The 25,087-nt window shown below is 40.1% G+C and overlaps 1 protein-coding gene across 1 annotated transcript in view; it reads left to right on the forward strand.

Moving 5' to 3' along the window:
• The window catches only part of TSPAN9 (tetraspanin 9), an 86,185-nt gene extending 61,098 nt beyond the window's left edge, over positions 1-25,087 (forward strand). The window contains 6 exon segments of the mRNA XM_030450620.1: positions 16,717-16,908; positions 18,554-18,628; positions 20,055-20,156; positions 20,791-20,922; positions 21,043-21,126; positions 21,920-25,087. Of these exon segments, the coding sequence (XP_030306480.1) occupies positions 16,717-16,908; positions 18,554-18,628; positions 20,055-20,156; positions 20,791-20,922; positions 21,043-21,126; positions 21,920-21,991 (657 nt within the window). The 3' untranslated portion in view covers positions 21,992-25,087.

Raw genomic sequence — 25,087 nt, forward strand, 5'->3', positions numbered from 1 at the left:
CAGCTGAATTTGTGCTAAGCAAGTCAATCACTAAAAGCATAAAGGATATATACCTTAAAACATTGAGGGCTCAAAAACTGATGCTGATGGCTCCATCATCTGTTGTCCTGTAGAGCTTTATAAATACGTTTTCACAGAGTGTTACGAGTTCTCACCTTCCAGAGAATTCACTAGTTCTGTTACATGCACACTATGGTATCGTGTGGGAGCCAATAAAGACAAGTAAGCATACTCCTTTCACAGCACTAAGCTTTACTATTTTTAAAAAAGACTCGCTGCTCTTGGGGTCTGTGCAGCAGCACATTCCCACTGTCTTCATGAGAGTGAAGCATCATTCTGACCAAAAATATTCATCTGAGGGAAAATGTTGGTGGGTCCAGGATGAGTTTAGAATGAGTTTAGCCTGAAATGGTTTAGGATTTTCACAAGAAAAATTAAAAGCTTCATTTTGATGAGTGTTCTTCTTCTTTGTGGCTTGTGGAAAAAATGGGATATATCAACTTATCTGCTGCTTCTGATTTGACCTTCTTTGTCCTCCTGTTCTAGTAGCTTTCTCTCACCTTTTTTAGGGATACCCATTTTGACCTTGTGACCTTATTGAATCATAAACTATACTTCTTGTTTTATTAGCAGTGCCTGTCTTAATACTAATGTATATGCATCATGAATACTCACTTGCTAGTTACAGTAGTTGCAAGAGTTCTTAATACTTGCAGAGATTTAGAGCTGATTGCTGGATATTATTTTGTCCCAGTCTCTTTCTTTTTTTCTAACATTTCAGATACGAAGATAACATCACAGCCTTCACCTGGCAACAGTGATTTCTTGCTTAGCTTTTCAGATCTGAAGTTTGTTTCATCATGTGATATGAAAAAGATGGTATAATGGTAATAAAGCAGACATATGTCTCTTGCATCCTTTTTGCAATACTCTGTAGCCATACAATAAGTAGTTATCAAGTCTCCTTTCAGACAAGTCAATGAAAGCTTTTATGTGTTTTTCTTCGAAGTACCAAAGGACTCAAAGACAGTTTGCAGCATGCATCTGTATTTTTCACGTGGTGTAATGCCACTGTCCTGTGTTTTCTTTGGGATAGCAAAGGTGTTTGTCTGCCTGTAACTGTCTGAATTTTGTTAGTGAATTTTCATATTTCTTCCTGAGCAAGTGTGATTGCCTCTTTTTCACTTCCCTAACACAGGTCTCTGGACAGAACGGAAAAGTGTGATTCAGCTGACTGACGAGTCATCTGCATACTCTTTGATGCTTGTAGCTCTCCTCACTGTAGCACATGGCTGCTCTGATACCTCTTTTTATTTATCTGCTCCCTTTAATATCAGTCCTTGGTAGCAGTCTGTCTAAAGAGAGTCATGTTCAGTCTTGTAGTATTTCCAACAAGCCACTAGTAGAAGGTTTCATTTGCCTTAGCCTTATTTAAGTCTTTAAAAGTAGTGAGATATGGATGATCCAGGCAATGGATGGAGAACATATAACATCCATAATTGAAGAGCTCTTGCCCTAGAGTATTTAAGAATATGTAGATGTTTCCAGTCCACTGGGAGATGTTATTTGCCAGGTAGTAGTTTCACAATAAAAAATACTAATTGAAAGAGGTAGTATAGCTTTGAATACTGCCCAAGAAAAATTAAGTCTGCATGAAATTAGTCAGTTGTAATACAACTTTTTTACTCTGGTAGATCTAATATACTTACTAATGAGCATTCATGCTTTTATTATCATTGCTGTTTTTAATCACAACATTGTACATCAAGACCAAGAAGGGCAGATAGTCCTGAGAGCAAACAACTTGTTTTCCTGCCTTTTTTCTTGTTGTCTGATATATTTTACTATTGACATGTGAGTTCTACTAGAAGCTTGAACAATACAAGGTCATGGGGAACTGGAAGCCACACTACTATCAAATGTAAAGTGAGTAAGAGTAGAAGCCAGTTTTACTCCTTAGTGATGCCAAATGATGTCAGGAATTAGAGGGGGGGGCAATTCCCTGGGATTTTGTGCTGTTTTATCAAATTAACCAAGGGAAAAATACTTATGGTAGTGCAATTTATTCAGCACAAGGCTTACTTCACACGTATACAGTGACTGCAGTAGGTAGTTTCTTCACGCTGATACCTCACATTTTTTCTCAGAAGTGCCTCCAACAGCTGAAAGAGAGGGATACAAGTGGGTTTGCAGAGTGAAGTTTAAACCCCTGTTAGCATCTTATGAGCTGATGTAGAGCACTGTGTTCTTGGTTGTACCCTTTATCACGTTTTCAAAGGAGTATCTTAAGTCATGGTAACTTCTTTGTAGCTGGAAAGATCCTCCGTCAGTTTAGACAAATATGGATGAACGTTGTTGACTGTTGCCTTGCCCCAAGTCCATGAAACATATGATTATTTTTTTGTTTATTACTATTGCTTTTATTTGGTATTAAAAGATAGAGCAGAATTAAGCAGCTGCTGTGATTAAAATAAACAAAGAGGATAAAGAGGCTTCAGGAGAATTGGCTCAGGAAAAAAGAGACAGATTAATATCACGTGACTGACAGAGGTACCTAGATTTCATCAACTTCGTGCCAGTGAATGCTAAAAATTGTAAATGTATTTTTAACTGCACTCTTTGTGGGGCAGAAAGTGTCTGTGAATAAATAGGTGGGGATATACATCTCAGAAGAAAGTACTGCAGATACATGCCCCTACATTTGTGCAAATTGTCAGTTTAATGCAGGGCTGGCACTTAAATGAATGACAGATGCTCTTCCCCTATAGAGAAGATTGAGAGAGCATAAGGGAGAGTGACTTGCATGTTGGAAAACAAACTACACAGCTTTAATGGAACAGTAGTGATGAAAAGGAAAATTATTAAAGATATAAAAATATATACAAAAGTAGTATCTCATTCCATCCCCCCAGTAATGCTCAGATCACCACCGAGGCTGCAGGGCTGGGCTCTTGAGTCAGTGGAAGACAGGAACTGGTTGCAGGAACACATGGATTCAGGAAGGCACAGGTCAGGACCAAAGACAAACGGATGGAATCCTCCCAGGATGCTGACCATGGACAAAGAAAAAACTCAGCCCTCCTGATCCTTCAAATTTATACTGAGTATGACATGGATGGGAGGACGAATTCTGTTTGGTCAGTTTTGGACCTGTGTGCTTCACTCCTCCCTAAATGAGGATTGCAGGTCTGACCCCTTTAGTCCTTTTCTGTTTTTGGAGCATAAGATGCTTTTCCAAACCGAGCAGTGGCCTTGGTTCTGCACACCATTCTCTTGCCATAGCTATTTAGTGTTATCAGTCCTAGAAGCAGACACTGACTGAGAAACTTGCTGTTAATTTCAGCTTAGAAGAGACATAAGTGAAAGTAAAATTACAAGAAAGAAAATTGTTTCTATCCTGGCTCAAACCAGAACAGCACATACATAAAGTTAATTTAGAATATAGTTTTAAATAGCTGTACAGTTCTGTTTTCAAAAGGCCTTAGTGCAGCTGCTCTAAAATTAGAGCACTTGAGTAACTCAACAGATCATGACACTATTGTTTTTCTCTCTTCTATCAATGGAATAAAATAGGATTTCCTGTGTTGTATGATCTATTTCTCTTGGCTCTTTCAAATACTGGAATTTGGACTGTGATTTAGATATGCTGTTTGGTCTTGCAGATACAGTTATTTTGCTTTGATCCACAGACTCGAGAGGTTTGAAAGAGTATTTAATAATGAGGCAAATCAATATATTATTAGCCAAATCATGGTTGCTAACATATATGAAACTTGTACTTTGCTTATGCTTGCATAGGGATTAGGGATTGCAGTAAAATATTCTTCTAATTATTCCAAGAATTAAAAGAACAAAGTAACCTTTGTTTTCTGAAGGTCTAATGGGATTAAGCACAACACATATTTGCTTTTACTATTAAACTTAGATCTGAATGTTTCTATGGTGCAGGTAAATTTAGGAGATCTTTCTGTCTGGATGGTTTTTAGATTGTATTCTCATTTCAAGTGAAATTATCTTTATGGAAATAATTAATAAAATAAATAAAAGCATTTTAAAATCATTTCCATTTTCAAATTAATGATGTTACATAAAGAAGAGCTCTAAACTTACATCTTCTGACAAGTAGCTTCAAAAAGCGGCGCATTAAAAGCCAGCATTGCAATTTGCTGCCTGCTTTCCATTTGAAGTCTGTGTAGCAAGGCTCGTATGCAAGAATTAAAGAAAGACTGAATTTAATCCCCAAATTTTGCATTTCAGAAAGGTATCTTTACAGGATTTAGGAAATAGGGCTTAATGGTCAGAACTGCTTTTAAGACTGATGGATTTTCATTTGTTATGAGGAATTGCTCAGATAATAATTCTGCTTCTATCCCCTTGCTTACTAATGAGAAAACGGTTTAATATGAAGATTATGTATAATGCTTAGTTACTATATTTTAAATGAACTATTGTTGTCAACCCTGTTATCAAGAACAGCTTAACTGCATATTTTAATAAATGCATAAAGTTAGTGTTTCTTTAGGACCCACAAGTTCTTTATGGGTTTTATGAATTACATAGCTTTTACATAAAATTACATAGCCTCTGGGAATTATATTTCAAATACTCATCTGATCAAGTCTCGCTTGTGAAGTGACTACATACCTCCTTCTTCTGTATTAGTTATTTTCTGGATTTTATATGTGTTATCTGTTATACGTTGAACTTTATGTGGGTTTTGTTGTTTTTCCACCCAGCTGATGAATTACTAGGTCCTGCCAGTCCTGCTGACTTCAGGAGTGCCTCTCTAGTTGATCTATGATTTTTAATCTTTTTTTTTTTTTTTCCTTAGAAATCTAATATTGTTTCCAGGTTCTGCCCCCATTATCCCCTGTGCCCTCTAAGTTTAACTATCACTTAACTATGTTGTACACATTTTAATCTTTCTTCATGCATAATCTCTGAATCCCTTTCAAATGTTGTCTTTTTTCGTACCAACTGCATTTTGGGTGTTGTGCTTTATATAGTGCTAGCATTGTCACAACTAGATTTGACCTTTCACAGCTGCAGATATGGACATCTTTTTGTGTTTCTTTTTGTTGCCTTTGTGCATGCCACTCAAAATAGCTCTAGAGTTTCAGAAGACGAATTAGCACAGTCCAAAGTAATGTCTCATTTGCTTTGATACTTTGTGCTTTTATATTGATTTTCCCCAAATCATCCTGCAGAAAGTCTGTATTTGGGAACAGCATCCTGCAGTTGTATGTTCTGTTTATCTTTTGTTTCCAGTCACTCGAAGTCCCTCACTATTACTACACACTTATAATTACTGATGTTTTATTATGTAGGAATTTCATGAACAATGTTTACCTCCTAATAGTTAATGAGAGTCATGAGCAAATCAGGCCTATGCTTGTGGTGGACATAAGCTGTGAATAATAGTGCATTCTTAATCTATTCAGGCAGACCCTGGATACTGGAGGAAAAAGAAGAGAGTGTGTTTGCACAAAGTAGAGTATGCGACTGGAACATTGTTATTGGTTGATATCTGAGAGTGAATCTCCTTAATAAAATCATGGAATAAGTGTGGTAGGAAGGGTGACATAATCTAGTTAGACCCTCCCTGAGCACACAGTGTCACCTGAGCCAGTTATCCTAGACAGTGTTTATTCAGATTTTGAATAGTTCTGTAAATGGAGACTCCACAGCCTTTCTACGAACACCAGCGTTTGACCACCCTCACAAGCCTGAAAAAGGCTCCAAGGACACCTTCCAGTACCTGAAGCTGGGGAGGGACTTTTTACAAGGGCATGTAGCAATAGGATGAGGGGTAGTGGCTTTAAACTGGAAGAGGGTACATTTAAGTCAGGCATTAGGAATAAATTCTTTAGTGTGAGGGTGGTGAGACACTGGCACAGATTGCCCAGAGAAGTTGGGGGTGGCCCCTCCCTGGGTACATTTAAGGCCAGGTTGGATGGGGCTTTGAACAGCCTGGCTTAGTGGGAGGTGTCCCTGCCCATGCAGGGGGGTTGGAACTAAATGATCTTTAAGTTCCTTCCCAGCCCAAACCATTCTATGGTTCTATTAATATTATGGGAAAGAGTGTCAAAAGGCTCACTGAAGCTGCCCTGCCCCCACCCATCAAGCTAGTCATCTCATTATAGGTTATTTAGTTTCTTAGGAATTATTTTCCCTTTGTAAATCCATGGAGACTGTTTACAGAATATAATTATGAAAACCATTGCAAGAGATGCAGATCTGTATTATCTGAAAAATATTTGATATAGCTCTGCTTGTGGGAAAGCTTCATACTCATGAAAATAATACAGTGGTACCTGAAGGCTGCAGCTGCTTCCTTGGAAAAGCAGTATCTTTGTAGTAGTGTTGTTTTTTAAAAATCTGTTTGGAGGACATCGGTACAAGTCAAAACACTCCCCATGGTTCTAGTCTGCCAGGAGACAGTACTCTTCAGACTGGTTATTTGGGTGCATATTTATAAGCATGTTTGCTGGTCTAGAGAAACATGGACCCTAGGAGTCAGGTATGAGGTGCCTACAAATGCTTCTTTGGTATAGGGATCTGCAGAAATAAAAAAAACCCAAGAGAGCTGTTTCGTGTCCATCTTTGCATGTAGTTGAAAAGCACATGTTTCTGCTGGTTTATTTCTGTCATGTCAAATATAATGTACATGATGATATTAATGGTGGTGATCAAGCCCCTGCAAAGTGTGCTTATGCTGTCAGGTTTCCTGTTTTAATGAGGGAGTAGTGATTAGCACAGTTTTGGTCTGGAGACACATCAGAAGCCAACAGTGGATAGCCATGGGCAAGCTCCTTCCTTTAGAAGATACTTGTAGTGGTCTAAATCCTTCATGAGGACCAGGGCCTGTGAATGGGAGGTTTCTTCCAGCTGTATGAAGAGGGCCTCATGTACTTCCTCCTCATCAGGAGCTCTATAGCACATGCCTCCTACAGCATCACCTGTACTGGTCTGCTTGCTAAAGTGACTCAGAACCTTGACTTGCCCCTCACCCATTTCAAGGTATTTCTGCTATTTCCACTGCTGTCTCATATAAGGTGCTCATTCTCACCCAAGGGTGCTCATTCCCCAGACTAGGCAGGTCTTCTCCTGTGAGGCTTCCAGAAATAATGCTTTTCTCAGAATGCTTTCACAGAATCATCCGGGTTGGAAAGGACCTCTGAGATCATCAAGTCCAACCCTTGATCCTTACCACTTCAGTTACCAGACCATGGCACTGAGTGCCACATCAGTCTCTTCTTAAAAACCTCCAGGGATGGAGAATCCACCACGTCCCTGGCTATCCCATTCCAGTGACTGATTGCCCTCTCTGTAAAGAATTTTTTCCTAATATTCAACCTAAACCTCCCCTGGCAGAGCTTAAGTTTATGCCCTCTTGTCCTACTGACAGCAGCCTGGGAGAAGAGACCGATCCCCCCCTTGGCTACCCCCTCCTTTCAGGGAGTTGTAGAGAGTGATGAGGTCTCCCCTGAGCCTCCTCTTCTCCAGACTGAACACCCCCAGCTCCCTCAGCCCTTCCTCACAGGACTTGTGCTGGATCCCTTCACAGCCTCCTTGCTCTTCTCTGGACCAGCTCCAGCACCTCAATCTCCTTCCTGAACTGAGGGGCCCAGAACTGGACACAGGACTCAAGCTGTGGCCTCACCAGGGCTGAGTACAGGGGCAGAATCCCTTCCCTGGACCTGCTGGCCACACTGTTCCCCATACAGGCCAGGATGCCATTGGCCTTCTTGGCCACAATGGGCTTCTTGTGTTCATTAGAAATTATGTGATTATTGAATTTTTTACAAATTAGGAAGAACATGGTCGCTGAGGAAATTATAAAATCATAGAAATGTTGCTTTGCAGGAATCTCTGTAAGTCATACTAAAGCAATACTGTCAGTAGTGCTAGGTCAGGTCAGCCACAATTGTCCCTAACAAAGCATTGGAAACCTCCTAAAATTGTAGGTTTTTAAACAGTCATGATAACTTGTTCCAGTGCTGTACTAATTTCCCAGTGACTGTTTTTTCCCAATCTGTAACATGAACTACCCAAGATGCCCTTCAACTAAGTAAAGATGAGATTAAGCTGACCATGACAAATAAAAGCAAACCCAGCTCTTACAACTTCCTTTTGTAAAACACATCCTATATTGAAGACTCCAAGGTGACCAGGTAAGAGCATTGAAGCCAAAGACTAAGGCTTCTGGCAGCAAATTGACACATTTCCAAACCACAGGCTGTTAGAAGTGTCAGATTTTAATGTTCCTTAGGGTAGCTCTCCTGCTAGCTCCACAAAAGATCACAGTCTCTGATACCTCATTTAAGTTTCTCAGGTTTATCCCAGCAGCAGTCTTGGAAGAGGATAGCTGCTTTATCTGGTATATGCATTAAGGAGGTTCAGTATTTGCACAGATTCCAGTTGTGTACTTTCTTTTACACATTGCCATTACAGCTGTTACAGCACTATATTCAAAAGAGACATCAAAATAATTGCTTTGTCTTGCATCAGTGTCCAGTTCATAGGAATGTTGTAGCGGAGTTTAAGTCTTGCAATATTGTTATGGCAGTAACACTAAGTAGGCATTATTAACTATATTCACAAAATTCATTCTTATTTTCTGTGGGTTCAAGAACTTCGCAGTTTTTGGTGTCCCTGCTATATTTTGGATCATATTTAGAAGATGATCTTGCTTTGCAAGATGCTTTCTCTGAGATTTTCAGCTGCTAAGACCCAGTTTTGATTAATCCCTTGGATTATCAAGCCAAAGCAGGATAATTTATCTGAGCTTACCTGAAAATCTCCTTTAAGCACCAGCCCGTTCCAGAGATGGATGAACCACCCAAATCCAGACATGACAAGTGGCATTCAAACCCTTAATTTTCAGAAAGTATATCTCTGTTTTGATAAAACCATGTTCCATACATGGAACTGTGGAGACTATGTCTCATCCCTGCAGCTTTCCAGAACAATCATTCTGATCTGTATCTCAAGGAAGAATACTGCAAAAGCAAAAGATGAGCTCCAATGTCTGATGCTAACTGGAACAACTCCACTGCTTAGCTTTGAGTCCCCTTTTCCCTTTAAGATGCCTTCTGCTTTGATTTATATTGTGGTTTCAACAGAATAATGTATAATAATGCATTGTGATAGTTTGAAAAGTCCTGTTATTTGTGGTGACAGTCTTTCTGGACAACAAGGTTAATATTTTCCAAAACTCATGTTAATGTGTATTGGAGCAAGAACAGGGGCTTTTGAAACAGGAAGACTGTGGTGGTTTTTTGAACAGTATCTCTTACTGTTTTGAATCTCCACACCAGACTGTTTCCAAATGAAGAACTGTATCCAAAATGCATAAGATGTGAACTCTTCCTGCTGATATAGAGAGTCTTTGAATCAGGTGGAAACCTGCTAAAGAACATGATGTCTATCTTTGTGTCTAGAAGGAGTTCTCTTTAAAAATTCCTGCATGGTGGGGAAGAACATCTTTTCAAACTTTTTCAAGATGTGCTGCTTCTTGATTCTATAGAAACCTGTGAGCTTATTAAGATAACATAAATCAAAGAGAAGTGAAGATGAAAAAAACCAAACCAAAACCCAACAACAAAAAACACAACACCAAGCCCAAAACCAAAGACAGAGTGAGAAGACTCTGCCACTTCTTAGGCACTTCTCTTCCTCATCTCCTCTGTAAACTGCCAGATTTGATAGTCAGTTGCAGAAATGTTGGAAAATCTCTCTGTCTTGAAAAAGACAACTAAGATACGTAATCTTTATCTTGTAGGATATACCAAACAGGGAGAAAATACTACTGTGAGCTTTTCCAAAGTGTTGCTGACCCCAACAGAAGGCATGATTTTAAAAGCTACTTGGGCACTGTAAAACCTTTCTGTGCTAGGCTTTGGTGGTGTATTCTGCTTGTCCATATGGCTTCTTCATGCTCGTGCTTTTGGGGCAGGTCATCTCCCTGTTGACTTACAGTTTAAAAAGAGGCTTATCAAAGCCTAATTCAGAGTATCCTTTGTCACTGCAGTTTTCCTGAAATCATTGACACTTATTTTCACAGTGAAGCTGTTAACATTTCCTCATAACAAACCTCCCGTGCTCTTGGCTATTTTTATGGGATCCATATTTAAACTGTTCCATGTATTTTTCATTATATCATGTTTGCTTCAAGCAAGACTGCCTGTTTTAACACAGCATAATGTAAGGTGGGGAGCTTTTTGTCCTCTAGAATTGAGCCACAGGCGGTCCAAGTCCTGTTATTAAAAGTGGAGGTACAAACTGAGACATTTTCTTCATTTTGATCCTAATGATTGTCTGTCCCTGTTCTATTCCAAGTCTCTTGAAAGCTTGCCTGGCAATTAACCAGCAGTAGAAATTCTGATGTCTCAGAATATATCTTCCTTCCACTCTTATGCAGTTTTTCCATCATATATTGTGTGCAGGGGATGCATTAATAGAAAAAGTCAAGAGGAGTATGACCTAATCCCTTTTCCTCTCACCAGTGCCTTCCTTATCAATGATGTTCAATGACTTACTTCCAGGGTGAGTCCATCAATGTTATTCTATTAACAAACCTTACCAGAACTGCATATCCTCTCCCTTCTTTACCCCAACTTTTTTGCTTCTGGGTAGTTTTTCTTGATTTTTAATACATCGTCTTACTCTGAGAAGTATGTCATCTTACTCCACAAAGCATGAAATGCCATTTGTGTATATTCTGACAAACTACAAATGCTGTTACCAATAAATAAAATTATTCAACCCTTACTGACAGTTGTGGCCACAATACTTGATTCTTGTAGTTACATATGGCATAATTTATCAATTCACTTCTCTAATTATGTGAAACAAAACATACAACATAATGCTTAATTCCCCCTGTTCCTATTATTGAAAAAGATTAAAGAGACAGGCTGTTTGGTTTTCATACTGACCTCTGGAGTTGTGACTATTTCGTTCACATCCTATCTTATAATTCCTTCCAGGCTAGATAATCCTGTGCACAATCTCCTTCTGTACAATATGTCGGTCTTGGCATACCTCTGACCATCTGTGTGTCCTTTCCTGGGTCTCGTAAACTCTCACTGTATCTTCTGTAGGTTAAGGCAACTAAATCTGGATATGATGTTTTATTGTCAGAGTTTGTATTGTTGTTCACACAATGCACAAAAACCAGAATAAAATAAAATTGCCCCTTTCTCACTGTGATGATAGCACTCGTCAGGGTAAGTGTTGCTTTTAGTTTTCTCTGTCTTTGTTTTACCTAGATTTCTAATTTTTCTTGAAGCATTTGACACCCTCTTTAATGTTTCCTAGAATGCTGTTATACTTTTGGCCACAATAACAATGACAGGTAGATGTTGAGGTACTGAAGAGAATTAGGGCTTTGATAGTGAAGTAGCCAGATGAGGGAAAGTTGGTATTCCTTTAGTTTGTTTTCAAAACCACAATATGTGTGTCACAGATTGCCCAAATTCCCCTATAAGTAACAGTGTGTGTGTGTGATTGACTTTCCGATAGTTCTGCAATTATCTTCATGACATCAACACCAAAGGAAGAGATTTGATGGCTGTCTGGAGAATGGTAACTTCTGATCATGAGAGGGAAATGAACCAACATTTTCTGAGAATTTATTATGCTGTTGAAATGTTTCCCTGGGGGAGGAATGTCAGTGCTTTCACTCCCACACAATTAAATACTAAGCAGTATGTATTATTTAATCATATGGTGAAAAAAGAATTAATAAAATTACTTGATCTATATTTTTGCTTTCACCCTCCAGGATTCAGTTGTACCAGACAGAAAGAGGTGGATACTGTGAGAATAAATAGATGTGACTGCATTTTTACAGTGTTTACATTGTATAAAAAGTGAGAGTTGGTAAACAATAAAGGGTCAGGAAAATCTATTTTATTTCTAGAATTCTAGCTGGCTGTGGTTAGCATGGTTGTATACAATTAAGTCCCAAATCAGTGGAATTATTTGGGATTTTTTTTTTAAAGAAGCATAAGTAAAAAAAGCATTTAGCCTGGGACCTGAAGTTCAAAGCACAAATTTTAACATCAACAGCACTGGTACTGAGTAGGTGTAGAGAGATAAAAGCAGAAAAGAAATCACAAAAATTGAGGGGCTCTGGAGAGGAGGAAAATAAAATTTGACTTGAACTGGTAATTCTGTTTGGTATGGGATGCCACCTTATGGAAGTTTTTAGGATGACATGTTCTTTACTAAATCTTACAAGTCTTTCTGAGTGTTTACTCTCTTCAGTCACCATAGGTATCTATGTTTGCATGGATCAGCCCTAGTCGTTAAAGCCTCTCCATCACCTGACTTATTACATAATCCGAGCTTTCAGTGTAATTTAGGAATGAAGAAAAGTTACTTTGGGAAGTAAAAAGTCTGTGAAAAGGACTTCTGTTAGCTTGCTCAGTGAGCCTGGGAATCAGCCCTGGTGGGAGCATGATCAGTGCAGATACTGTGCTATAGCTGCAGTACTGCACTAAAGCAAGTTGTCAGAAAGCTCTGAAGGGATTAAGTGTAATCACAGTTTGTCATGGTAAGCAAATCACTACAGCACTTGGAAAGGAGTTATCCCATGGTTGTCTTCAGTGGGACATCAGAAATGCAGGAAGTAAGAGCAAATACGGGCATGTCTGCTGCCTCAGCTGATGTACCACTTCATTTCTCATTGTAAAGAACTCTTCTCTCCACATGTTCAAATGTGTGGCATTCAAGTTGTATTTCCATAATGGCCTGCCTAGAGAAAGCACTGCTCTGTTGCTAATCTGCAAGACCTTTGTTGCAAATGAATTTCACATCAAATGTTGAATGCTTGTTCCCTGCTAGAGGCATTGAGAAAAGGTGAAGGTGCAACAGGTGACTGCCAGAAGACAAAGTGTTTGGCTCCTGGCTTTACTAAAATGCTAGGGTGGCTGCCACAAGCAAGTGAACAAGTCTCTCCTCTTTGGAGGTGTGCCTTCTGAAGAGAGGGTCTCCTAAAATGAGACCTGACAGAGTTCTCACCAGTTTTGATTCTACTTCTGCTCTTGGTACTTTTCTGTCTTCATGTTCATCCCATGATGGACCAATGGGTCTCTCACTTTCCTGATACACTTGTAAGGCAGCGCTTCCTTCCCTCACCTAAGCAGTTAGGTGCTTCTAACTTCAACTAAATAGGCATAAACATTAGCTTTCTGGATTAACTTCCAAGTCACCTTTCTCTTCTAGACCCAGTCTCTGTCAAGAATTGTGATTCTTTTTTTCTTATGGTCTTAAGTCAATTGTATGAGGTTTAACAAGACCAAGTGCCAGGTCCAGCACTTGGCTCATAAAAACCCCAGGCAATGCTACAGGCTTGGGGAAGAGTGGCTGGAAAGCTGCCCCATGGAAAGGAACCTGGTGGTGCTGGTTGACAGATGGCTGAACATGAGCCAATGGTGTGGCCAGGTGGCCAAGAAGGCCAAAGGGATCCTGGCCTGTATTAGAAATAGTGTGGCCAGCAGGACCAGGGAGGTGATTGTTCCCCTTTACTCAGGATTGGTGAGGCTGCACCTGAAGTCCTGTGTTCAGTTCTGGGTCCCTCACCACAAGAAAGACATTGAGGTGCTAAAGCATGTCCGGAGAAGAACAATGAAGTTGGCAAAGGGGTCTGGAGCATGAGTCTTACAAGGTGTGGCTGAGGGAGTTGGGGTTTTTTAGGCTGAAGAAGGGGCTGAGGGGAGGCCTTATTGCTCTCTACAACTACCTGAAAGGAGTTTGTAAGGAGGTGGGGATTGGTCTCTTCTCCCTTATAACTGGTTGTGGGGTGAGAGGAGATGGCCTGAAGTTGCACTGGGGGAGGTTCAGGTTGGATATTAGGAAAAATTTCATTACTGAATGAGAGGTGAAGCATTGGAACAGGCTGCCCGGGGAAATGGTGGAGTCAGCATCCCTGGAGGTGTTAAAAAAATGTGTGGACATAGCACTTCAGGACATGTTTTAGTTGGCATGGTGGTGTTGGGTTGATGGCTTGACTTGATGATCTTAGAGGTCTTTTCTGACCTTAATGATTCTGTGATTCTATGAAAAAGTGAAGAAATGCTGATAAGGGCTTCATCTTCTATCTCTTTTGCTACTGTCCTCATAGCTGGAGCTGTTGATCGCATGTACTCCTTTTTGTCCTTAATCTGCCCTTCCTCTTTTAAGCCTTTTGCAATGATCTTGCTCTTACCACCATCTTGCTTATCTGCAATGATCTATTGCTTTTGGCCTGATGATTCCTGATACCCTCTTTAAAACACTTGAGATAGGCCTGTGATGTCTGAGCCTAATAGAGCATGGAAGTCCAGGACACACATTTATGTTAAGGTCTGAATTCAGGTTCTGAAGATAAGTTACACTGAACAGTTTCAGTCTTCGATAGAAACTTTTTCAGAAACATTTACAGTTCCATCCATGGAGTGTCATGAAGCCATTGATTGAAGTGCCATCAGCCATTGCCCGTGTACAGCCCTTACAACTGAGAAATGCCACTTAGAACCTTAATTGAATGTTGTGTGGTGAGAGCTGCTTCTAGCATCCTGAACCATCACACTCTGCAGAGCTACTGCCTACAGTTTTCCAGCTGAGCCACAGAGTGGATTACTGAGGGGGCTTGAGACACAAAAACTGCAGAAGACAGAGTGGATGGAATTTAAGGCAGGACCAATGACTGATTCCAGGAACTGCAGACGCTTTAAACCTGTGGTGATGGCTACTGAGTCCTGCAGCAGGATGTGGGGAGGAGACTTCTCTTCTGCATCCCCCCACAGTTCTTCATTAGTCCAAGTTTACACTCACCTTGCTGATACACCATGAAAGGCAATGAGAAATCACTTCCAGACTATGAATTGGAGAGAACAGATGGAGGGGGAAGAGATAAAAGTTCTGTGGCCCTTTCCTTCTCCCAGCGTGTGTATATGTTTTGTCCCAGTCTTTTCATAGGGATACTAGATGTTTGATTTTTTCCTACTACACACACTCATATTGCAGCTGCATTTAGCTCCTTTATAGGAAACAGGTGTGACATTTATATGGTGTCAAGATCCCTAACTCATTCTGCAGAATTATTGTGTGTTGAGTTTTTGCAAGCAGAGGTGCTTCCTAGCCTTGCAAGAGTGCTGACAATTTCTTCTATTACCCAGTACACGTGCTTGTGAGCTTTAGATAGTTGTGGGGTTTTTTTCCAGATTGCTAAGGTAATGCTTAGGTGTAAGGAGGCCTGGACATAATCACCAATACATTATAGTTTATCTCCATTGCTTATTCTCTTTGTCTACATAATCCTGTATTTTTATGTTTTGCCTGATGTGGATTTGGTATATTGGGATATGCTTTACTTTGCTTTCCATGGGAATACCTGTGAGCAACTTGCATAAGGCCTTCTGGTCACAATTTCTCACCAAACTTGTAAATCTCCCTAGATGCAAAGCGGTATCAAAAGCTTCAAGCAAATTAGGAAAGGGGCTCAGAGGGCATAGAAGTGTCACAGTGGAACTAAAAGAAAATAACTATGAATCTGATTATGAAAATCATAAGCCTGATTCAAAGACAAGGTGATATGAATGCAAGAAGATACTATTTTCTTTGTTCCATGAAGCAGCAAACCCAAAAGGAGCCTGCTGTACCCTGAACTATCTGCCTTGTGGGCTACCTTGGCCTGGAGTGGGGAATATTTGCCCAAAGTGTTAAGTCTGTGGCTCTTCATCATGCCAGATTGGTGCTCATGAGAAGGCAGAATTGAACCCCCTTTTAATGGAAGTATTGGTCTCTGACCTTGACAAAGGACAGATTTGACAGGAAACTGTGGTAGAACTGTTTAGTAGCTCACAGAAAGCGCAACCAACTCCTACTTCTGATTTCACTGCAAAGTGATTTCAGATCAGTTGGGAAGCACTAAAAGAGGACCCCTATAGTGCAACACTTGGCCACTGTTCTGAAGACCTGTCCCATGACTTAAGCTGGGAAACTTTATTTTTTTAACCAGACATGGTTTTGTTAAGATTAAGAAGCAAAGTGAAGTTAATTTTATGTTTTATTAGCAGCTTTGCATTTCCTTCAGGTTCTCTTACCTACAGAGAGTAGCAGAAGTTGAGCTTCTTGTAGATAATAAACCTAGAAATCTCTTTTTTTTTTTTTTTTTTGAGACTGAACAGTAGAAAACAACAGTAAAGCTATAAGAATTCATAGCAAAACCCAACCTGACTGTGTATTTTATGACAAATATTTATTGAAGTGATAGTATTTATTGTAATTATTTCCATTACTTCTTTGCCTATCTACGTGTGAGGAAATGGGGATGGATATTCTGAGACATTGTAGATGACTGCAGAAATAAGAACAGTGGAGCATTCTTTCAAGTAATGTTTTTTACCTTCCTGAAGAAAAATTTACTTGGGTTGTGCTGTTGGGAGATCAACTGGTAGCCCTGGTTTCATGTACTAAGTCTTTAAAAAGAGAATTCTGCCACCAAGTGGCTTTTGAATAGATTTTAAAATATAGGTGACATGACCAAATCTGGCCAAGAACACTTTGTTTCAGCATCAAACAAGTGAGAGCATTACTGCAGGACAGTTATCTGTGAATTTGCTTGACAAATATTTCCCTTTCAGAAGTCCCTTTCAAAGTTGGAGAGAAGGAACCGGTGCCATTTCTTCTAATGGTGAAATCTTTCTTTTGTTTCTCTCTTTGCAGTTATGTGGCTGTGGGCTGCTGGGTGTGGGCATCTGGCTGTCAGTGTCACAAGGAAACTTTGCCACGTTTTCTCCTAGCTTTCCATCGCTTTCAGCTGCCAACCTTGTCATTGCCATTGGCACAGTCATCATGGTGACCGGCTTCCTGGGCTGCCTAGGTGCTATCAAGGAAAACAAGTGCCTCCTGTTGAGTGTAAGACATCAATGCTTCTTTTTACTAAGACCAGTGACTGACTGTTGCTTCATTATTATTTTATTTAAATAAAGTGCAAAATAGTCCTGTGAATCAATGTAACATTGCCCTTGGCTTTCAGTCATCTGTAAGCTTGCAGGATGACATCCCATAGTTTTGGTTACAGTGCTATCATTGGTGTAATAGCAAATGCATCCTGGTTGCTGTGTGTCCTAATATAGTAGATAGCAAAACAAATTACTATCAGTTATCTCTGAATGGTTAAACATGAACTGTAGGGACAGCCTGTATAGCCCTTTGGGAAATGTCTGTCAGAAGGATTGGCTGAAAACATTAAGCACAGCTGCTTTTGGATGCCACTCAAAGTGTCCCATGGCTATTTTCTTTTTCCCCTTATCTAAGGCCTTTTTCAGAGGTTGGTGGAAAACATCTGACCCAAAGTTAAGAAGTCAAGTCTCTGCCAGGCCTTGTCAGTAAAAAATAAAATAATAATCTGATACTTGGTAATCTTTGTTCAGCACTGAAACACAGAGGTTAGGAACACCTATCAGAAAACACAGCATGTGTCACTCTTTCTGCATAAACCCAGGAGGCTTCATCATACTTCTCCTGAGCCCAAGGAGAGAGAGATATTGTGGTAGAAAGTTGAGAGGAGGCCTTTCAAAGCAGACAACGTCCAATTCAGGTGCTCTGGCATTAAGGAGCACATGAGTTTTTCTCATACTAAAGTCTCCCTTACATGGTGCTGGGGAAAACTTGGGCAAGATTCCTTAGTCCACCTCAGAGAATTAAACTGGAGGATAAACGTACTCCTGTTTCTTGCTATCTGCTGCTTAGTTTAGTATGATGTACAGCTAGGAAAGCAAGCGGAGAATAGTAATGAGTTCTATGTCATTCATCCACACAAAATGCAACACCAGCTAATTTTTTTTTCTCTTTTTTTAAAGAGTTCATATTTTTACAAGGTTTGGCAAAAGTCTTTTTATACTCTTATGGCTGTCATAAGTTTCTGACAGGAGAGCTTACTGTACCTTCAGTGTCTGTGTGGGGGATGCCATGCCTGTGTGTCAACCCATTAGTGCACAAAACCAATTAGTGGGCATGAAAAGTAGTAAGAAACTACTGGAGTTCACACGGCAGAAACAGATTTCAGCTCCATAAAGCTGGAATAGAAGTGCTGAGTAATATAATGGGTATTCCAGCAGCCACTCAGAGATGGTTAAGGCCCACCTGCTAGGGAATTACTCTTGAGGCATGTCACATTGATCTTTGAGGTAATGGATTTGGCATCTGTTCCGTAGTCCATACAAAGGAACGGGATTACCAGAGCTGCATGCTGTGACAGCAGCCAAAAAAAGCAAGACAAAATCATCGCTGGAACCTGCAAACCAGTAGCAGAGCAAAACTTGACATTCAAAGTATACTAGGCAGGAATTTCCTCAGGGATGGTCAGAACTAGTGAACAAGCTTTAGTGGCAACAAAGTATCGATATTCCTGAATAGTTTGAAATCTATCTTGCTTGGTTTTGGCAGTAGAGGTAAAGTTTAAAGGACAAGGCCTATAGTATTCAGAGTTTCTAGCAGCCCCAGGTCTGCTTTCTGGTTGGCAAGCATGAATACATTGTTTGCTTTTCCTTTGTTCTAGTTTTTCATCGTTTTGCTGATAATTCTTCTGGCGGAGCTGATACTACTCATATTGTTCTTTGTTTATATGGACAAGGTAAGCTGATATGCAATGTAGATAACTATCTGTACTAGAATGTAAAAACAGGTTCAGTTTGCTTTTGTTTCATGGAGCTGTGTTTGCCTTGCTCTTCATTTTGATGAAGGTTTAACCTTGAGATCTTGGCTGCTTCTGCAGGGGGAGGAAGAAGTGATGAGGAGGGCAAAGATAGCCTTCAACACAGCTATTTAATGTCTCTACAAGAAACTGATCATCTTGTGGACCTGGATTGTGGAAGGTCCTACTTCAGACTTGATTAGCTTGAACAGGACTTGAGGAGAGAGGCCTGGGATATTCTCAGGTTATTCCGGGCTTCATCATTGTCTCTTACAACTGGGCAGAACCAGAGAGTTTGACAAAGGTGTGGACTGGATCAAGAGGCAGCTTCTCATAAACCCATATGTAGGAATCAGCTATTTAGTAGAGCCTAAATAAAGCTAGGCACAATTGGCTGGCTTCTCAGATAAGTAAGACTGGAAAAATCTTTGGGGACCTGGAGACCTCTGCTAAATAAAGGAGCAGAGCATGAGCTTGTCCAGACTAATTTTAAAACTGAGCTTCTACCAGAAATGTGTCTGTTCCCATGTTGTTGTTATGACTGTCACTTTCAGCAAGCTCTGGTGACTTTCTGATTTTGAATGGGATGTCAAAGAGGGGTGAAACAGATCTTATAATATAGTTTACATTTATGCTAGGAGTCATAGATTAATTATTTCTCTGCTGTCAGCTCACTGATGTCAGAGCCAAGGTACATTCCTACCTGCATCTGGGACTCCCAGCTCAGATTGAAATATATGTGAGATGTGGGACATCTCAGATCTCCCATTAAGCATTCCAACTTTTTCTTCTGAAGAAAGAAGAGCACATTTGGAAATCATGAATCCTGCAAGTGTGTCCCCATAAGGAGAACAATAATAATGCCCCTATTCAATTTTTTGGTGGCCATTTATTACTATTTTATTATCATTACTTTTTTATTGGCCTGCCTGAACCTGTCCAAGGGATAGCTATGGTAAGTTTGAGAGGCTAGGAGTCTGGTTTTATGGTATTAGCAAATTAAAGTAGGCAGGAGAGGCCACTGTGGGATATTGCCAAGGGCTGTCTCCAGCAAGGTAAGCTCAGCAGATTTCTGCTTGTCACTCTTCGGTTAGTTTGGGTCAGATGATGGCTGCATGATGGACTCCTAGTAGAGTGGAAGCTGTTTGGCCTCCTGTCTCATGAGAATTCATCCAGTATTTTGCAGTCTGAGGGAGAGACTTGGCTTTGGCAGGGACTGAAAGGTCCCACTGACTTGTGAGAGTTTGTGGTAAGAGAAGGTGTGAGATACTTTCTTATGCAAGATTGTACAATTTGGTCCTCTAAGCAGTAATACATAGATTTTCTTTTTCTTTCTTTCTTTCTATTTTTTTTTTTCATGATGCAGGTTAGTGAGAGTGCAAAGAAGGATTTGAAGGAAGGAATGAAGCTATACAATTCAGAAAATAATGTTGGACTGAAAAATGCATGGAATATCATTCAAGCAGAGGTAATTATTTTCTCAATAGAATGAAAAATAACAATTTGGTCATAAAAGCTGCTGCAGTCTATTAGTCGTGGCATTCATTTGAAGCCTAAAAAATGGTTAATGCAGGCTTTGGTTTCTGATTCTGCACTCCTGAACATCCAGGGGGTATTTTGAAACCCAGGGTCAAAGTGTACTCTGTAAGGTGAAAGATGCTTACCTGTCTCTGAGATTCTCTGTGTCTGTCACAGGCACAGAGATGATCTGGAACAGAAGCAGCAAAACATGCACAGGTAAAACTGCAGCTTGGGCAGCTAGGCTTTCAGTGATCAGCAGTTGTAGGTTGTGGGCAGATTACCTTATGCTTTGGTGTTTGTGTTCATGTTTCTGTGAGAAGAAGACTGGCATAACCTCAGACATGGGACTGTTATTTTCTTTATGAGGTTTTTTGCTTGGTTGGTTTGGTTTAGTTTTCTTAATGTTTTTAAGTATTTGCTTTTAGTGATCCCTGAGCACAAAGCACTTTAAAAATAAGAAGTGTTGTGGCAGCCCTTTTGAAGTCACACGGTAGTTAAGCAAAAGTAAAGGTTTGTGGTGGTGCATGATCCAGAAATTATGCTTGTCAAGGTAATTTATGAATCCTTTACTTTTGTCACAGATGAAATGCTGTGGTGTGAATGATTTTACTGATTGGTACCCAGTACTAGGAGAAAACACTGTCCCAGACCGATGTTGTACAGAAAACTCCCAAGACTGTGGTCGGAACTCTACTGAGTTAGTGTGGAGAACGGTAAGGCTCGTGTTGCCCAGCTCAAGGACTAGGGTGGGGTGGGAAGGAAGAAAATAGAGGCAATGCACATGAAAGAAAACATGATCTTAGGATGTCAATTCTCATCTTTCATCATTTCAGGGATGTTATGAGAGAGTTATGACCTGGTTCGATGAAAATAAACATGTCCTTGGTATGATTGGGATGTGCATTCTCATAATGCAGGTAATACTGGTATGGTGTTTGTCAACTGGGCTTTGATTTGCTGTCAGCATTCTTGGTTCTGCTGTGTGAAAAGTGGTGCTCAACCTCTTTGAGTTTGAACATTACTTTTAAATTGTCAGATCTGTATTATAAGTTCATTTGAGGTCATCTACTCAGAAAAGTAAGCAGGTCAGTAGTCATTCCTGCAAAGAAGACATGCTGCAGTGGCACTTTGCTTGCTTGCATTTTGCCTTCAGAGCACCACTTTGGAGTTCCTATGTTTAGCCATTTGTTACCCTGCCCCCTAGGGAACTGTTTGGGTTTTCTTAATTTTGGAATCAAATTCTAGAAATTGCCAGAATTAGTCAAATTGTGGCCACTGAACTGAGTAGATTAATATGTTTTTGAAAAGAAATAGAGAAGTAGCATCATAATCTGTTAAGCTTTTCAGGTTTCATGTTTCACTGCTCTACATTTTGGGAAGAATACCTGAATCTGTTGGTTTCAGACACAGTTAGCTATCTGAATAAGCACAAGTTGTTGGGTAAAAGGGAAGAGTGACTCAGATGTATTGATGACATGACAAAGCTCCTGGAAGCTTTTTGCCTCCATCTGTGCTCTGACAGATACATCTCCAGACGTCACTGTGTGCCTGAGCAACATGCAGCTTAGTTTAATGATCAGTGTTGGGGCTTGAGAACTATGACTAGTGTAGAGTTACTTTTAAAACTACAGCTGAACCATGAACACAGGTCAGGAGTGCAATTCTGGTAGCCTCTCTGTACTGAAGCCCTTATTGTTTGTCTTCCTTCAGATTCTTGGCATGGCCTTCTCCATGACGCTCTTCCAGCAGATTCACAGGACTGGCAAAAAATATGATGCCTAAAGCCTCTGAAACATTATCACATCAACTCTTCTGTCTCATCATAAAAATGAACAAAAGGAATGACCACAGAGAGCATCAAGCCTGGCCCTACTGAGGGAATCCATCCCATTGACCAATCTACTTCGTTGTTACTTGTCCAGATATTATCACAACTGCTTATTTGACTCATTTTTTTAATCTGTTTCATATTTGCCATTTATTTGCCAAAGAGGGGGAAACCCCCCCCAAACAAATGGATTTTCTACATGAAGTCATAGATCTGTTCTAAGAATGTTTCTTATGAAAATGTATTGCTCTACTAATCCATGCTATATGTGCAAAATTTATACGTGTTCAACTTCAAGAGAGAATTCTTCAAAGTCTTCCATTAACTCATCAACCTTCACGTCCAATTTACTGGGAGACTTGGAAAAGCCACTAACTGAGAGACCTAGGAATTGGAGCTGTTTGCCTTTGCAGCTTCTTGTACCTTACGGTGTATACTTTTTATTATGATAATTATTATTATTAAGATGATGGATATAGCTTAGAATTTAGTTGCCTGACTTATAACTTCTTACTGGTTTTGGTTTTACACATTTATCATACATTAATTTGGGAACCACTGTGCGATCTCCAGAGGACATCATCTTCAAATTAGACAGCTGGTGCTGACAAATAAAGACATAACTTTTCTCAAGTCAGTGGGAAGGCATTGTCTAACTTTATCAGGACTTTGATGCCCTTACTGTAACAAAGGTGGTTCCTTTCAAATCAGGGGCTTTTTCCTCAAATGGAATGCAATCCCTTCCCATTGGAACAAACGGAGAATTTCCTACTCCTGTAAGGCAGAGTTCCAATGCCTTTACTCACCCAAAGCAGAGTCTGGCTGCCTTCATGCCATGCTAATTGAATGCTAAAAGTGCTGTCCGAGCAACTTACTGCTCCCTGGCACAAAGTAGAAAAATTGCAGCCTGACTGCTGACTAGTGGCAACACACTTCATAGACTGTGTTTTCTGCTGCACAAAGTTTGTCCCAGACATGGCATGCTGCTGGATATGAAGGAAGGGGATGGCAATTTGATGGCAACATTGTCATGCTAGACCCTTCATTGAAGGAATTTCCTCAGGCAGATGACAGCTCTGTCCCTGAGCTGAAAAAGGTGGTTTGATTAAAGGTGACCAAATGATGCAGCAAAGAGGCACTTTCCATAGCGACTCAGAGACAATATGTGTTGCCACACCTTCAGGAAGAGTTGATTAGCACTAACAAATTGCCAAGTCCATCCAATAGTATAGTTCAGAGTTTGGTGCAATGCATATTTTTTACCAACATTCCTATTAGAAAACTTGAACATATATTTCTCTAGTTTATATACTGCTTCATTGCAAGCAGCCTGCATTTACCTTTTTCTCAAGGTTCTTGCTGTTTTGTGAAGGAAGAGGGAAAGGCTCAGACATTGGAGAAGGTTCAGATTTAACTCCAGTCAGGGCTCGACTCTGAAATAAGTCGAAAGATCTCTGAATGAAACACTGTGGTTTTTATTAGCAGCAGTCAGAAGTGACTTTCAGAGGTTACCAATGTCACTTTCAAAGGAGTAGTGTAATCTAGGTGAGATGGGGTTTACTGTGACATTATTGGACTGAGTTTCAGAAGCTATTGAGGATGGATATTTTGTGCCTTTCAGAGCCATGCCACATCAAAGTACTCCTCTGGTAAACAAGTGTCTCTTAATATCCAGTCTGAATATTTGTTAAACAGTTAGAAGATACAATTTTCATTATATCATTCAGCCTATCTTTTCTTTGTGGGCTGAAATAGCTGTTGAGCCACTTCATATCTGGGAGGTTTTAGTCTCCTTTTTATCTTCCTAATAGGTCCTGCATGCATCTGTACATCTGGCAGCAACAGTGTTTTGTGTGGCCTATGTGTCACTTTTTTGAGTTCCTATGAAATCAATATGACAGGAAGGAGCGTGAATGTGAGAGAGATAGAGATGAATCTGAGTGTTGCAGTGAAGAAGGAGGTTACTATTCTTAGAGCGTGGCCCTTGCCCTTATCAGCACAAGACCCAGTTTCAGAGGGCTCGTTTCCCACTGAAGCAGATAATGCCATATAGGTTATTTCACTTGGACTGAAAGCGTAATAACAGGTTTTACCTCCATTTCCAACAAAACTGGGACCAGGAGCATCTGAGTCCCACTGGAGATGGATGTTACATGTTGAAGAAGGAGCTCTGATGCCGGGTGTTATTGCTGCTATGTGTAAAACTATCTAAAGTTGCTAAGATGTGTTCCCATTTTTGCAAGAAAAGACAAGATGATTTTCATAGGATGACTCCACTGCATTCCCCTTTGGGCAGAGGTGCTTAGCTTTCTCTAGATTTCTCCAGCATTCAAAAAGAGCAGGGCGCAGGGCTGAGCAGGAGCATGATCTCTGTCCTTTTGGATCACACAGTGGTACCTGTCACATCTTAAATTTTAATTTTCAGCCAATTTTTGTACAAAAAAAAAAAAAAAAAAAGGTAAGACATATTAGTGAAAGTAATAAGGAAATAAAAATGTGTATGAGTAACTCAGAGATGAAATGTGTAGTTGCAAACTGAGCTACTTTGCCTTCCATCTAAACTTATTTTTCTAGAATGCTTCTTTCCATTTCATGATCTAGTAGCATGGATCCTGAAATCTTTTTTAATGACTACTTTTGGCATTTTAAGCACAGCATTAAGTGAGATAGTTGCATGAGCTTCATGTATTCATCTCTATGAAGCCACCTACAGGAAAAGAGTCAAAAGCAGGGCTGTTTTTTGTCTCTAGCTGACTCTCAGATGTGGGAGGTGATTACAGACATCCTGAAAGGATCAGAAAAGTAATGCCATTTTCCAGGCAAAAAAAACCCCAGCCCTGGAAAGTGTGAGGCTGCATCAGTCAGTTTGTCAGAGAAGGCACTAACTGTCCTGTAAACTGGTCAAGGGGAGCTTTGTCTCATGTATGTATGCACTTTTTTTGCTTTTGCTGGTGGGTGGCTGTCTGTGTGTTTTCCCCAAATGTCACTCTGATTATTTAAGTTTTTAGCATGTTTTAAAATAAAACCTGATACTGAGTAAAAGTATCTAA

The sequence above is a fragment of the Calypte anna genome, chromosome 1 (assembly GCF_003957555.1).
Source record: "Calypte anna isolate BGI_N300 chromosome 1, bCalAnn1_v1.p, whole genome shotgun sequence".
Lineage (NCBI taxonomy): Eukaryota > Metazoa > Chordata > Aves > Apodiformes > Trochilidae > Calypte > Calypte anna.